Source organism: Melospiza georgiana, chromosome 8 (assembly GCF_028018845.1).
Source record: "Melospiza georgiana isolate bMelGeo1 chromosome 8, bMelGeo1.pri, whole genome shotgun sequence".
Taxonomy (NCBI): domain Eukaryota; kingdom Metazoa; phylum Chordata; class Aves; order Passeriformes; family Passerellidae; genus Melospiza; species Melospiza georgiana.
The window spans coordinates 24,646,188-24,661,133 of record NC_080437.1 but is presented as its reverse complement, the minus strand read 5'-3'; the positions used below and the strand labels follow the sequence as shown (position 1 = coordinate 24,661,133).

Genomic DNA, 14,946 nt, shown 5'->3' with positions numbered 1-14,946 from the left:
TGACTGTCCCATTTTGTCCCCAGCACGCACTGGTGTAGGAACAGGACAAGCCTAACTCTGGGCTCTTCCAAAGCAGCAGGAGTAAGTGATGCCTCCCTTCAAAGGCAGGTGCTCCCCTCTGCCCCCTGCAGAAACAGCCAAGCCTCAGTGCAGTTTTGTGGAGAAGGAGCTGTCCCCTTGTCTCCACCCAGCCACAGCTATGTCCCCACAGCACCACATCCACCCAGCCAGGATAGAGCCACTGGCTAGAAGAAAATCATCAAGCAATTCAGAAAAAGATCATCTTTAATTTATGAAATGGAGAATCATTCTCAAACTTGGTCAGAAGTTGCACAAATTACTTATGATTGAACCAGTAAGAACTACAGCAGCCTCATGGCAGGAATGTCTTGGTCCAAGACAGAAGGCAGCCATGTCCTGAGGCAAGATGGCAGGCTGGTGGGCTGAGACCCCAGAGAGAACCTGGGACTAAAAGAACATCCCTCAACGTGCAACAGCTTCAAACACTGCCTGCCAAGCCCACCTTCCTGCAGCAGGCAGGCACAGGCTTTGGCACATCCCTTCTCCCTGCCCCCAAACACATTACAGGGTTTGAGGAGTCACTCCCTTGCCTCAGAGACCCCTTTGGTGATTACCTGTCAGTCTGCTCTCAGCCAAAACCAGGGAGACCAAAGCACCTGCTCTCCTAGGGTCCCTGGCTCAGCAGCTCTCAGCTCTCTCTGACCTGCTCTCAGCAGGTGAGATGATCTAACTTGGGTGCTGTTTCTAGCACAGAGGAGCTGAGGTGTCTGCCCCTCCCCACAGGAGTAAAATCCCTGTGACTGCCCAGTACTGTGTCAGACAGGCTCCCAAGAGCAATCAAAGGCACAAAAGCAAGACCTGGTGTCTCCTTCAGGCTGTGCTCTCCTGCCAGAGGGCAGGGCACCAGGCTGCCTCACCAGGTCACCTGGGATTGCCCTGGGCAGGGAGGCACTTCCAGTGGCTGGATTAGGGGCTGGCTCCCTGACCTCACCCAGAATTGGAGGGGGCTCATGGTACAGCTGTGTGACAGCACTGAGTAGTAGGGGCTATGGAGGGCAAATGAGGAATAAACACATGCATGGGATGCCCAGTGAAATGATACAGCTGAAGGCTCTGAACTCAGTTTGAGCCCAGCACCTTTTCCAGGCCAGCAACAACTTCCTCTACAAGGCCACAGAGAAGGGAACCTCAGCATAAAACAGCACACCCAGCAGATCCTGGCTGTGCAGCATATTGTCTTGTGAACAGCAAATGCTTAAGAATGGATTTGGTCCAAGAACCACAGAACTGCTAATGGGAGGGTTTTACCAGTTACTGGGAAAGGCCTTCAAGGTCCTGTCATCCCTGCTCCAGTTTGACAATCACTCCCTTGGTCACTTGGTCCCTCAGGAGCCTTCCACTCCACAAGAGTGAAAGGCTCTAGTGAAGGACTCCCTGTACAGTCTCCTGCTCAGCTGCAGAGGCTGTGGCTCCCTAGAGCCATGCCCAATGCAGAAAAGCACATTGGGGATGTGTCTGTTTTCTAGCACCTGCAACCCAGCACCTCTTTGCTGGAATAAGCAGCTCTCTGCTCCCTGGGACTGGGATAAAATGTTCTTGCTCCTGAGATCAAGCGCTCTATCTCAGGCCCCTCACATGCTGGACCTCTCTGCTTTCCCCAGTGATGACCACCTGGAGTGAACAAACATTGGCATCACAGCATTTCACAGCTGAACCATGAACATCAGGCTCTCTCAGCCCACCATCCCTGCCCTCCACCTGACCTCCAGCACCAGCCTGGAACCAGCAGCATCCTGGGGGCTCAGGCACCCTTAGATTGTTTTGACCTCTGGTGCTTGGCCTTGTGTCAGGCTCTGCCGCTGAGCCTTCACCACCTGCAGGCGCTTCCCATGCAGGCTGAACTGTGACCAGCTGAGGAGCTGCAGCAGGGCGCACGCGATGGGCACAAAGACCAGGAGGTAAAAGCAGCCCTGGCGAAGAGTCGGCTCCAAGGCCATGGCAGGCTCCAGCTTCGGCTGGGCACTCACCACGTTGTTCAGGGGGTTGCGCTGGAAGATGTCGTAGCCTGGTGTCAGAGAAGAGTTTGTGAGAATGGGGCTGTGGGGATGGATCTTTGTCCATTCTCTTTGAGTGACCAGCCGTGGAGATGCAGAGACCAGGCACAGGTTAGCAACTGAAGAGCCCTCTGCACCCACCCAGGGCACAACACAAGGTGCCAGACACTGAACTTTGCCCTGTTCTGCTCCACTGCTCTCCCCAGGAGCATCCTTACCTGTGTACTCACAGAGCAACCAGGTGCCAATCAGAGGGGCGAAGGTCTGGCCCGGTTTGGTGACCAGAGCCACCATCCCAAAGAGCAGGGCTGAGGCTGCCTGCTTCCTACGGTTCAGGACTAGATCCTCATCCACCAAATCAGTGACCACCAGGTTGAGTAACTTACAGGTCCCTTCTGTGAACACGCGGTTGCTGCAGAACAACAGGCAAAGCACTGAACAGGGCTATCAAATGACAGGAAAAATGTGACAAATCATAAAAAATGGCAAGGGTTGAAAAAGTTTCCCCATACTTGACATAAGAATTTCAGGTGCCCTTGTTACAGAAGAGGAACACCACTATCAGTAAGACTTTGTACCTTGCAGTGACACCTCAGATCAGTCTTGACCTCCCACACAGACAGGCCTGGGGACAGGACACACTGGACCTGTAGCTCACAGGCAGCTGCAGCACACACTGAGGGCTGCAGAGGTGAGAAGCTCTCAGCAGCTGGCAAATGCATGTGCAAGCTGCCACCCGTCCTGCTGGTCTGTGACCTCCTGAACATCACTGCCTACCTCACTCTGCAGCAGGACAGCCTGTGAACTCTGCAGTGAGCTGTCCCATGTACTGTCAGAGCTGGAAACCACGGCCTATGTATGGTCCTGCCCCCTGTTCCCTGACTTCCACTCCTCTTCTTAGAACAGGGACAATGCATTTTGCTTCCCAGGAAGCAGAGGGCAGGGGAAGTGCTTGCCTACCTGGCAATGAAGATGCAGAGCAGATACACCTGATCAGGTCCTGCCAGGAACATGACAACACTCAGAGCCAGCTTCAGGAAGAAGAGTCCTCGCACCACAGCGTAAACCCCATAGCGGCGGCAGAGCGACAGGAAGTAGAGGTTGTTGAGATGGGGGGCAATGTAGGAAACACCTGAGCAGAGACAGATGCAGAAACAGCTTGATGGAGTTTCACCTTCCACCATGCCCCCAGACATGATACCAAGAGAGACAGAATGGTTGGCTATTGCCAGCAGGACAATACAGAGCAGCTCCTCTGCATATACAGAATGTACATATACAGAAAGCTGCGGCAGATTTATTCCACGGCTCTGTGGCACAGCACACACTTTCCTACAGAGGGAGACCTTCTTCCATCAACCTCATGGACAGAAAGGAAAAAAAGACTTGTGCAGTGTCATGCAGAGGCTGCAACTCAGCCCTGGAGCAGAAATGAGAGGCAGGACTGCCTGACCAGACCTGGCCTGCACAGAACCCTCCCAGGGTAACTCTAGTACCAATGCCCACATATCTGTGGCAGCTTGGAAATGGTCTGTATGCTGCAGAAGGGATGAAATTTAGGGCTGTGTTCTCTGCTGCATCCTGGGAACACTGCATTCTGCAGCCTCTAGTGCTCAGAGCAATATACCTCTCTGGAGCCTGGTGTCCAGCACACCAGGCTTGTCCTTACTAGAAAAGGCTCTGAGTTACTTCTGTGCCCAGGAAGGACACTTTGGAGGTCCCACAGAAACATGTGGGGTGCGTGCATGTGTGAATCGTACAGCCCAGAGTCCTGCATGTGAGCACACCTCTCCCCAGATGGAGCTTGGGAAAGGCAAACCCAGACTTGGGCCAGGTCCTGTGTAACTTAGCCGCTCCCTCCAGTCCCACCTGAAACTCACCAAGCAGGAAGGATCCAGTAGAGACAGAGATCTGGTCTGACAGCAGGTGCTCCAGGAACAGAGGGAAGAAGTTGCTGTTAAAATGGCAGTGAAAAACCTGTGAAGGCAGCATGCAGACGAGCTGGTCAGCAGGAACAGCAGTGAGAAAGAACAGAAAAAGCTAACAGCCCTCTGGGCTCTGTTGTCCTAGGAGCCCCATGCCAAAGGATCATGCAGGATAGGCCTGGAGTACTTCAGCAGAGCAAGACCTTGGCTGTGACATTTCCAACACTGCTGGCTGAGATTGCAGAGCTGCAATGCCATCAGCTATGCCCACTTTGTGCCCAAGTCAGCCCCACTGCCCAGCTGTACAGCACAGTGCTGCTAGGGCAGACAGGACCAGCAGGTGACAGCAGGGACCAGAGGCTGGGAGAGACAGTGGCATGGCAGGAGGGAGGAGGCAGCCGGCAGGAGGACATAGGTAAGGCAGTGAGGCTTGAACACAAAGATGCAGACTAGCATCTGCCTGAGGGAAACTGAGGGATCCTCAGGGAGCCTTGACTGCAGCGCACAAAGCTTGGCAGGCTGCCTGCATTTGGTAGTCATCACTGAAGAGGGTGAAGAACAGAAATGGTAAAAGCCAGCTGAGAGATGGATCCAGCTGGACAGTGAGAACAGTGATGTGAGCCTCAGGAAAACGGAAAGGGAAAGGAGACTGTGCTGACAGCTACGCCAGCAAACAGCACTCCTAAACTCATCCCCTCTGTGAGCCAGGCCCTGTGCTTCTGCACCCCATATGGCTGCACAGAGCTCATCAGCCCCCATAACCCAGCCTACGCTGCAGAGAGGAAGGGGCACCCCACAGCTTGCTCAGGAAGTATCCTCAGTCACAGGCAGGGAGAGTGCCTACCAGCTGCTGAATCAGCCAGCATGTGCAGGAGGCTCCAAGAGCAAGTGGGTGCTGGGAACATCTCTGCCTTTCCTCAGGAACTCACATACTGCTGAATCATCCATCTCAAAGAGCCAGAGCCAGCACTCATCCTCTGAATCGCAGTGTGTCACTTCTGTGCCTACCTGGACGAGATTCACGCAGACAAACCAGAGGAAGTTGCGATGCCGGGAGAGCTGCTGGAGATACTCTGCCAGGGTGATCCTCTTCTCCTGGGGGACGGAGAGTTTCTCAATGTACAGCCTCAAGGAAAAGGAGGGATAAAAAGCAACCATAAATCCCTCACACCAAGACAGAGTCACCAGCTCTCCCTGTGTAGATGCAGAGCTGTTTCTCCTCAGCCCCCATCCTGACCTTTCATATTCCTGGACCAATCAAAACAGTGGAGTCTATAACTTGATGGCCACTCTACTATACGTTCCTCTTCCAGGTCCCTGCAGTTTCCTCACCTGGCAGATCTCATCAGGATCTGCTGCTACTACAGCATAATGCTGGCAGCTCATAAGAGATGACAAGTGAGGCAGCCCAAGGAAGGAGCTGAACAGGGAAAATCAGCTTGGTGTGGCCTACCAACAGCCCAGCCACTATCAGGCAGCTGAAGTGAGTGACAGAGAGAGACATTCACTTGTCCAATTCCATACGACATGAGCAGCAATGCGGTCTCATGCTCAAGCATGAATGCTTTCATAAGCTGCTTCTGGCATTTTACCACTCACAGGCCTCACTGGGTGCTCTAGACATGAACTCATTTTGTGTTCCAAACACTGGATGGCCATATAGCCAGTTAGGCCTCTGCCTCCAGTTTGGACTAGGGCTGACACAAGACAGTTTTGTTCTATTTTCAGAGGAGCCAGTGTGACAGCTGATCCTGAAAACTGTATCAATAGACAAGAACGAGAGATAATTAACAAATTTTGCCTCATTCTCGATCTTCTCACACATTTAGTTTGCTGCAGATCTATGTCAGGCCTTTTTCCCTGCTGAGAATTTGTGACCCTTACTCTTTCAGGGTTGATTCCTGGTCCCATTTTGCTTTCCCATCAGCCTGAAAACGCTGGCGGAGCAGCTGTGTGGACAGGGTGAAACCAACAATGGAGCAGAGGGCCAGCAGGACGCAAAATATGCGGAAGGAAAAGAAGTCCTCCTTGTTCCACACTGCATAGGACATGAAGACAGACAGGGAGCCTATGGCACTGAAGAGGGAGCAGTAGAAGTTGAGGCTAGTCCTGTCTTTTGCTGAAACAGCCAGGTCTGCAAGCAAGGCGTTGTGATGGAGGTCAACCATGGTGAGAAAACTGTCGTACATGCAAAGGCAAAGGAGGAACTGCAAACCAGGATGAGCCCAGGAAACCCAGAAAAAAAGGAAAGAAATGGCAAAGAGAGGGCCATTGTGGCTTAGCGCTCTGAGCCTCTTCAGAACTACTTCAGGGGACGAAATCTCTGCTCCTGCCCTGCAACAGAAGAAAAAAAAATATTTTACGTACCTGGACAAAACCCAGCATGATCACATACTCTTCCTCTCCAAGGAAGTCATGTAAGTGGCACAGACACTAATACAGCTTTTGTTCAAGTAACAACCACCCACATCAGATACCTTTCAGCTAATAGTGAAGACACTGAAAATACGGGTTTAAGAAGGCCAAAAAGGGATTTTTTTTTTTCCAGAGCATTTGTCTCCCTGACAATGCAGTACTGTCTGCACTTTGTGCAATGTAAATGATTTTCATGACTTTTTACTAGTTGCAGGAAGTCACACCACTATTTTCATTACAATGTTAACATAAATACATGAGAAATGCTAATGGCCAACAAGACAGAGCTGTCTTGCCTTCCATCCTATAGAGTTGGGAACAACTGGTCTGAGGCATTCCATGTGGAAATAACTGTACTTTTCCCTCTTGTGCCTCCCAAACCATGTACAGACACTGTCTAACACCCCATTAACAGGCTTGCTCATATAGCAGGGGCTTGAGATTTTAGATGCCCATATTTTAGGTTCTGCACCACTCACAACTGTTAAGGGTTAGGGCCACATCCACCCAATAAGTGTGTGTGGCTTTCTCTAAAAAGGCAAGTACTGAAACAACATTTACGAGCACTGAACTTCAAAGATGCCATGAAAAGGAGGTATTTAAGAGTTCCATGCCCAATAAGCCATTCCCACACCATCATTTTAAAGCTGCCAATTTGACATCATCTTCCCCAGAGACTAAACAACTTCCCAGACTCTTCTGAAAGCAGAACTTCACTTACTGCTGTGTGCTAAGGAATACTCGGTCACTCAGCCAGCCAAACAGAGGGTCATTGAGGCTGTTCCAGATCAGAAACACTGTCTAGGAAAGAAAATAGGACAGTGAAACAAACCACGGGACAGCTTTGTTCTGTCACCAAAGCAAGCAGTGCTGAGCTGGCATGGTGAGCTAGCTACCAGCAGGAACTGTCCCAGCACACCTTCCCTGCCCCATCACCGCTGTATGATGCCCCTGCCTGGGGCAACTGGCAGTAAGGCCAGTGGTTTTCACTGCCTGTGAAACACCCAGCATCCCCAGAGGAAAGGCACTCTTTAAGAACAAAGTTTCTGCATTTTCTGTCCCAGCTTGTTCTATTTTTATGTAAGTGGGAAAAACTGAAAAGCCCAAGTTAGTACTTGGAAGGCTCCCTTGCTCCCTCTCCAGAAAGGAACACTGCTGTTACAACTAACAGTTTTCACATTTCTAGCAAGGAGCAGTCTTAGTTTCAGAGTTTCCTACTTAAAGAGTGCAGAAGCCAATGAAAAAAAACTAACCTCTCCTATCCAAAAGGACAGTTTATCAATCTTGTAAACAGAGACGAAGGTGTCCACGTAGTACAGGAGGAACACGTTGTGCAAAATGGAAACAAAGAGCGACAGAGACCCGTAGATCACTGCAGTGGGCAAATGGAAAAGACAAGCCAGCAGTCGCAGCCCCATGTTGGTGCAGTCAGTGTTCAGCTCCTTCAATCACCTCCATTTCAGGTGAGATGTCTTCTCCCAACCCCTACTACATCTTTGATGGGGCCAATCCATTGTTGCTCCTGCAGGAGAGAAAAAAATAAATAAAATAAAATGAAAACAGATTCATTTTCTTAAATAAAGGTGAATCAAGTTAATTGGTAAATCTTTGTATGCAGCAATCAGAATTTGTATTGTTTTGAGGAGCTGCTACAAAGTGGATTGGAGGGGATTTAAGAGACTAGAAGCTGTCTGCTGCACTAAAGCTGTTTCATTAAGCTGAAGCCAGGCTGTGGGCTCCTGGGGGTATGGCTTCCTCCTCCTGAGCAGCCTGCCCTGTCCTTTACCCTGTAATGTTCTTTGTTATCCAGCAAGCAGACAATTAATCCAGCTCTTTAAAGGCAAGGTCAGAGGAAGAATCAAGCCAGATAGCTGCAAACAACAAAGTGGCCTTCAGAAAACACACCTAGTCACTGGTATTTTTAGGTACTCACGTAAATTTTTATCCAAATAAAAATGACAGGAGCTGTGATGTAACCTCACATGTGCACAATGCTTTCCCCAGGCAGTCACAGCTTATTGCACCTGGGCTGGCTCAGACAGGAGTTATTTATGGTGAGCAGTGCTGCTGCTTTGTGACATGAAGAGACACAACCAAAACACAACTGCAGCAGGCATGCTGCCATCATGCAATAAAAGTAACCAGAAGTGCCTTAGCAGGTTTCCAGCTTGTCTTGGAGTGACCTAAGTCTTAGGACCATAGTCTGAAGTAAAGATGCTTTGGCTGGACAGCAATATACACAGAAATAAAACACGTGGACACAGCAGCCTTAGGCCAGAACAAGTCGCTGTATGTTCACAAGGGCTGAGTGTGAGAGGAGGACTCCTCACACCTGCACTGACTGGAGCTTGTGGCCAGGAGCTGGGGCCAGAAATGTTCTCTTGTGCTTTTCAGGCTGAGCCCTCTCTCACATGCCAGTTGCTACAGACCCAAGGCAAAACACAAGGCACTTATGTGAGACATAAGCGTTTCTTAAATCAGTACAATCAGCTTCTCGAGCCCATGCCATCATGCCCTGTTCACAGCACACACGTGAAGGGTGACAAAAAGGTTGTTATCTTGGCACTGTCAAAAGCAAAATAAAGGGCTGTGTGCCACTCCTGTTTCAGCCCTCCAGGGTCTGCATTCACCCACCTCAGATACATCATGGGGGCTTTGCAATGTGGGATAAGACTGAACACATAAGAAATAGGAAACTACGCACCACACCATCCTCTTGGGCTTGCAACACCAGCTGCAGCAAGTCCAAGCAGGAAATCAAGCAAAAGAATAAACGTCTGGGTATGAAACCTGATGAAAGGCCAGTCCCATTCAGCATTTCCCTGAAGCCATGAGCCTGACCACTTCTAGGCAAGATTAGAAAAGCAAAAATAACCATCTGCTCCTCCTAGGCCAAGGAATTCCTCATAACTAGTTCAGAAGAAGCAGGAAGAGCACTTGTTCCAATCAATTACATCACTAGATTGAAACTGCACCTCGGTTCCACTCCCAGCCAAAGCACTAGACCTCAACTGGATCCAACTGCAAAGCCCTTGTGGAGCTCAGACACCATTCTGCATCCCTGCCAGGCCAAAACCCATGGCCAGAAAAAAAGGAAGACACTGCTTGGAAGAGAATTCAGCCAGACAATGAACCTTTATAGACATAATTAAAGACAGACAAGCCTCAAGGGGAAATTTCATTTTGTATGGTCAAGAATTGGAAAGGAGTCACAATGTGTAAAGACAAAGGTTAAGAAGGGAGAGTTCAGGCAAGAGGTAAGTCCTCTGTCTCTCACCAAAAGTCTTCTGCAGAAGACTGACAGAAGAGCAGAAGACATCAGAGTGCTGGGCCCCTTCATGGAATTGTCAGGACACAAGAACTGGGAACACTCACTGTAACTAACAGGAAGTCAGCTTAAAATATTTCTTTTCCTGGCAGGTAGTAAACACCTGACATTCACTACCAAAGGATATTAGAGAGCTGGGCAGCAGCTTCAAAGGATTAGACAAATTCACAGAAAACAGCTGTACACAAACAGCTACTAAAGGGAACAAGGCAGGGAAATCTCCTCTAACCGCCCCCAGCCAGCTGTGCAGGCTCGGGGTGGACAAGTGGAAAGGCCATAAATGGTGCCCACACACATATGCTCTGCCACCATGGGGCAGGACATGGGGACAGACAGACTAACAGTGTGACATACTAGGGGGATTCTTATCCTGGCCTTGCCTTTGCTATCCAAAAGCTGAGTAAAAGCAGAGCCTGCTCAAGACTTGGTCTCAGTGCTGCACTTCATGCTGTCCCCATCCTAAAAGTGCTTCACTGAGCACATGCTGCACAAACCACAGCTGTTGAAATTTCCAGAGACACCTCATTTTGTCATATAAATGCTACAGCACTGTTCAAAGAGGGTGAAGTTCCACTTCCTTTCTGCTCCCTCATCACTCCCTCACAGATGTGCAACGCCTCCAGCCAGCTGATATTTGCCAGTGATGTCACTTTTGCTAGGATAGTCATTAGGTCATTTGATGGATATTTTTCCACTCCTCATCTGCAAATGTGCAGTTAAAAGGAAACAAATCACAGTTGTCTGTAAAAAGCAGATTTCACTTCTACACCCAAAGCACTGTTACTGCCACACTGGTATTTTCATAACCTTTTCCTTGGGATGGAGAATTATTCATGGAGTATGTCAGAACTTTTCAACATGAGGCTGTAAGAAGGAATGGGAAAGGGAGCTGCAGGAGGGAATAGCCATCATTCATTCACACTGAACCTCTAACACAGTCATAAAGGAACAAGCTCATAAATTAAAAAGCAATGAGTCTTTATTTGAGAAACTTCCTCCTCCGCATTTGACATCTGGCTCCTGCCAGTGACGTCCACAGATCTTATCTTCCTGAGGAGGATGTTGGAATACTGGCTACCAGGAAAGCGCAGCTTTTGTTTGAGAGTGCTGGCACACAGCTGTGTCTGGAACCCACCACAGCTTGGGGCTCACACATGTGCTCTAAGTTCCTAGCCAGCTCACAGTTGGATGCACGAGTCCCTGTGTCCCGTGGTGATTCGGCAATGCCTTGGCCTTACTACAAGGCTGAGCTCCAGCCTTCCACAGCTGAAGCCACTTGTACTGAGCCAGCAGCAGAGCCATACATGTGAATCTTGGCTCAAGCCAGCCTTTTAAGCAGGGCCAGATGATTTTTATGTGCTCAAGTTGCCACTCAGCAACTTGAAACAGCCATCTGCAGACCTGCCTGCAGTATCAGGATGGCTCTTGTGTTCATTCTCCCCTGTGTAATGCAGGCTGGAATCCCAAATAATACTTCAAGATATGTCTGTGCTTGCTCAAGCTGCCACTACACTGCCTCTGCTGCATATTCTGGGTTTTGAGGGCTTACTAAGCCAGCTCTGTACGTCTGCAGCTTCCACACAATAAATCCACCCAGAAGCTGGAAAAACCACCTGAGAGAAAACCGTATTTATAGACATTTGTCACAGCCAGACAGGACTGGGGTGCTGGGGGTCCAGCCCCACTCACAGGGAAGCTGGGCTGGAGGTGCACCCATGGAAGAGCTGTGACTGGTGCTGGGCACATCAACTCCTCCCAGAGCCTGCAAGTGACAGTCACAGATGTCTCTGTCTGGTCAGGGTTATCTGTCAGTGATGAGCCCATTTTGGGAGCACAGACCAGGTTCTGCACACTCCTTCCCTCACACATATGGTACCCCAGGACACCTCCACAATACATCTCAGAGGGTCCTCATCCCACGAAGCTACCTGGATTCTGGCAGAACTCTGTCAGTAAAACAAGAAATCCCCCCCCCAGAGCTATGTGAATGAATACAACCAAAAGAGTCTCCACTTAAACAAAAAAATACCTCTCAAAATCCTATTTCTGTCCCAGGAAAGCTCCTTCCTAGATACAATTCACAAAATTTAGGCTCCTCTGACAAAACATTGATATTGTGCACCCTTTTGATGCACCCTTAGAGATGAATGTAACTCCAAGACTCTCAGTTTCTCCACTCCATACTTCTCCTGAACACCCTCAGATAATCCCTCAGTAACAAGGACTCTTGAGGGAACATTAAGTACAGTCCTTAAGTACAGTCCTTTCCTGTGTGAAACGTGAACAAACATCCCCAAGCAGACTCCCAGCAGCTTTGTATCTGACATGTGAAGAAATGAAAACTTTGAAATCACCTGGATCAGGCATGGAAACATGACTGAAAGAGGTTATGAGGGTGCTTCCCAGTACTGTTTACCAATTCAACAACTGATGACTGTGCATCATGAGGTTAAGTCATACCCGCCTTATTACAAGCAATCACGTGCTTCCATCACCCCTGCTGAGTTCATACACGCAAACACAACCGTGACACAGACAATTAATACCTTGAACCAGCTGGTAGCTTCCATGGAGCTGTGCTCCAGCTGAGCAATCTTGTTCAATCAGACCTCATTACCTAATAAGAACACAAGGTTTGTCAATATAGAGATAACTGGGCAGATCTCATAGCCTTGGAACTTGGCAAGGCTTTTACCTTAACAACATGCAACATCCCATATCTAAAGAATTCATTGTCTTACAGTGTAAAGGAAGTGTGTTAGATGTATTAAAAAACTTGTTCCTGATCATTTGCTGCCAATATAAGCTCCAATCCTGTAAGACCTCACAGCACAAAGATGGGAACCAATGCCCAGTAACTCTGGCCTCAAATTACAAAACTATAAATAAATTTGAAATCATCATTGAAAACATAACCCAAGATTTGCTTCAAAGGAGCTATAAGAGGGGATTAGTACAGACATTCTGCCTGTTCTTTGTTAAGATTTAAGAGGAAACTCCAGGTAAATTTCCAACTTTCACCACTCTGCCAAGTGCAGCCACCAGTAGTTTCGGCTACACATCTTCCTGGGAGGAGGGACTCCCTTCACCTGTGCAGCCTCCCAAGGCCCCAGCTGCAGCCACAAGGCACACGCCACTGAGTGGGTCCCCAACTGCAGCCGCTGGCCTTCTGGGCAGGACAGGAGCACAGGGAGCCAGGCTGGACACGGGGACACCGTGACTCTGGACATGCCCAAGCAGCGCTGCCATCCCTGTGCCCCATCCGCAGGACCCTCCAAGCTGAGGGTAGGCCTGGCAGCCTTGGGTGGCCAGACAGAGGCGCTGCCATCCTTCCCTGGTGGGCGCTCCCGCAGGCTCCACGGCAGGGCGTTGAAGCCTGCCAGGTGAAGGGAAGGCGCAGCAGGGACACCAGAGACCAGCGGAACACTCCAGGACAAGAGGGCAATGCCAGAGCCGCCTCTCCTTGCCGGGAGGCAGAGCCGGCTCCAGCACTGAGCCCCCTGCCCACGGGCAATGACACCAGGGCAGGGAGCGATGGCAACCCCCGGCCCAAAGTGGGATCATCCACGATAACAGAGGGAAGTATCCACCAGGGCTCTACCACTGCAAGGAAAGGGGATGCCCCCTGCCCCTGCAAAGGCGGCCCCCTGGGGGGTAGTGTCTCTGCCACCCTACCCGAAGCACCTTACTGAGCGGACGAGGGCTCCGCCACCCTACCACACTACGGGTAGAGAAACAAACCAGGACAAGCGATGAAACGGGAGAGACGCCCGCGCACCGCCTCGGCGCCTCCTACCTGCGTCCGGTACCGGCACCCCCCAGCCGCTCCGCCGTCGCACGGCACGGCCGCGCATGCGCGCCCCCAGCCCCGCCCCGCGGCCATTTTGCGTCCTGGCAAGTGAAGCCGCCAGCAGCTCCCGGCAGCCATCGCGTGTGAGGGCACTCTGCTCCTTTATTTGCATATCCCCGCCCCCAGCCACACGAGCCTCTCTGGTGTGGCGCCACCTCTATGGTCAGTCCGCCCGTCGCCATGGAAACGCGGCCTGGCCGGGACGCCAGCGCTTGGGGTCAGGGAATCGTAGAATCATAGTGGAATCGTCGATATTGTGTGAAATCTTCAAGTTTACCCAGTCCACCTGCCAGCCCAGCGCCACCACTATTACCTGTAAGCCACTAAACCGTATCACCCAGTGCCATTTCCAGAGGCCACTTGAAAACCTCCAGGGATGGCAACTCCACCACCTGTGCAACCAATTCCAATGCCTGATCACTCAAACGAAGAATATCTAATATTGAATCTGAATCTCCACTGTCCCACCTTGAGGTAATTTCCTCTGTCCCTCTCACTGTAGGCATGGTAGAAGGGACCAGCCTCTGCCCCATCACAACCCCCTGTCAGGGTTTGTGAAGAACAGTGAGGTCCCCCACCCGAGCCTCCTCTTCTCCAAAGAACATGTGCCAAGCTGCAGAACGATTAATGGAAACAAAAATATATACATGGCTGCTTCGGAAGGTGGGGCAGTAATCCAGCAAATATCCTGTCTCTGGTCTTTGTACTCAGAGACTTGCATTTCTCTCCCATGATTAATTTCCATTCATCCTGTGTATTTCAGAAAATAGGGACTATTATTGTCCATTATAATTTAAGATCTCTCTGTGGCCCTTTCTCTCCAAAAAGCAACTCCTATGTTCAGCATATGTATCACCTATGGTCTCTCACTGCAACAGTTGCTTCCATTAAGCTGTTCTCAAATTTCACCAGGGGAAATTTCACCACGAGAAATTGAGGCAAAAGCCAATTGCTGTGCACAGAAAGATATTATTGCACCCTATTACTTGCCAATGGTTTTGCACATTAGACTTACTAGTAGCTTCTTAAGCAGGTCATTTTTATAAATTCCTAGAAGCCAGAAAACTAATTGTAATCAACACGGTTTGTAATTAAAGAGTGATTTGTGGGTATTTAGCTTCAGCTATTGAGATCACCTGCAGCAGAACAAGGCATAAGGCACTAATCAAATAATCATTTAGTTTGGAAAAGACATTTAAGATCACAGAATCAGTAAGCATCCCAAAGGAGCTGCAGTACTGCTGCTGTTGTGCTGGGTGATGAGCTGACCTTGCAGAAGGAGTCACCCATTTAAAACTCCTGTGGAGATTTCTCTCTGTAAAGGTCCATCACAGTGCAGGTGCTTACAATAAC

The 14,946-nt window shown here is 49.9% G+C and overlaps 1 protein-coding gene across 2 annotated transcripts; it reads right to left on the bottom strand.

Moving 5' to 3' along the window:
* Positions 1-267: 267 nt before the first annotated feature.
* MFSD13A (major facilitator superfamily domain containing 13A) lies at positions 268-13,614 on the bottom strand. 2 transcript variants are annotated; one of them, XM_058028781.1, is made up of 10 exons: positions 13,540-13,614; positions 12,290-12,360; positions 7,669-7,937; positions 7,137-7,216; positions 5,885-6,334; positions 5,009-5,126; positions 3,956-4,052; positions 3,036-3,207; positions 2,294-2,487; positions 268-2,086 (listed from the first exon to the last, which is right to left on the bottom strand). In XM_058028781.1, the coding sequence occupies exons 3-10, from the start codon at positions 7,831-7,833 to the stop codon at positions 1,833-1,835; spliced, it is 1,530 nt and encodes a 509-aa protein (XP_057884764.1). In that variant the 5' UTR covers positions 7,834-7,937; positions 12,290-12,360; positions 13,540-13,614; the 3' UTR covers positions 268-1,832. The 2 variants fall into 2 exon arrangements, with proteins under 2 accessions (XP_057884764.1, XP_057884763.1); XM_058028780.1 differs by having other exon boundaries at positions 268-2,487.
* Between the last annotated feature and the right edge of the window lie 1,332 nt (positions 13,615-14,946).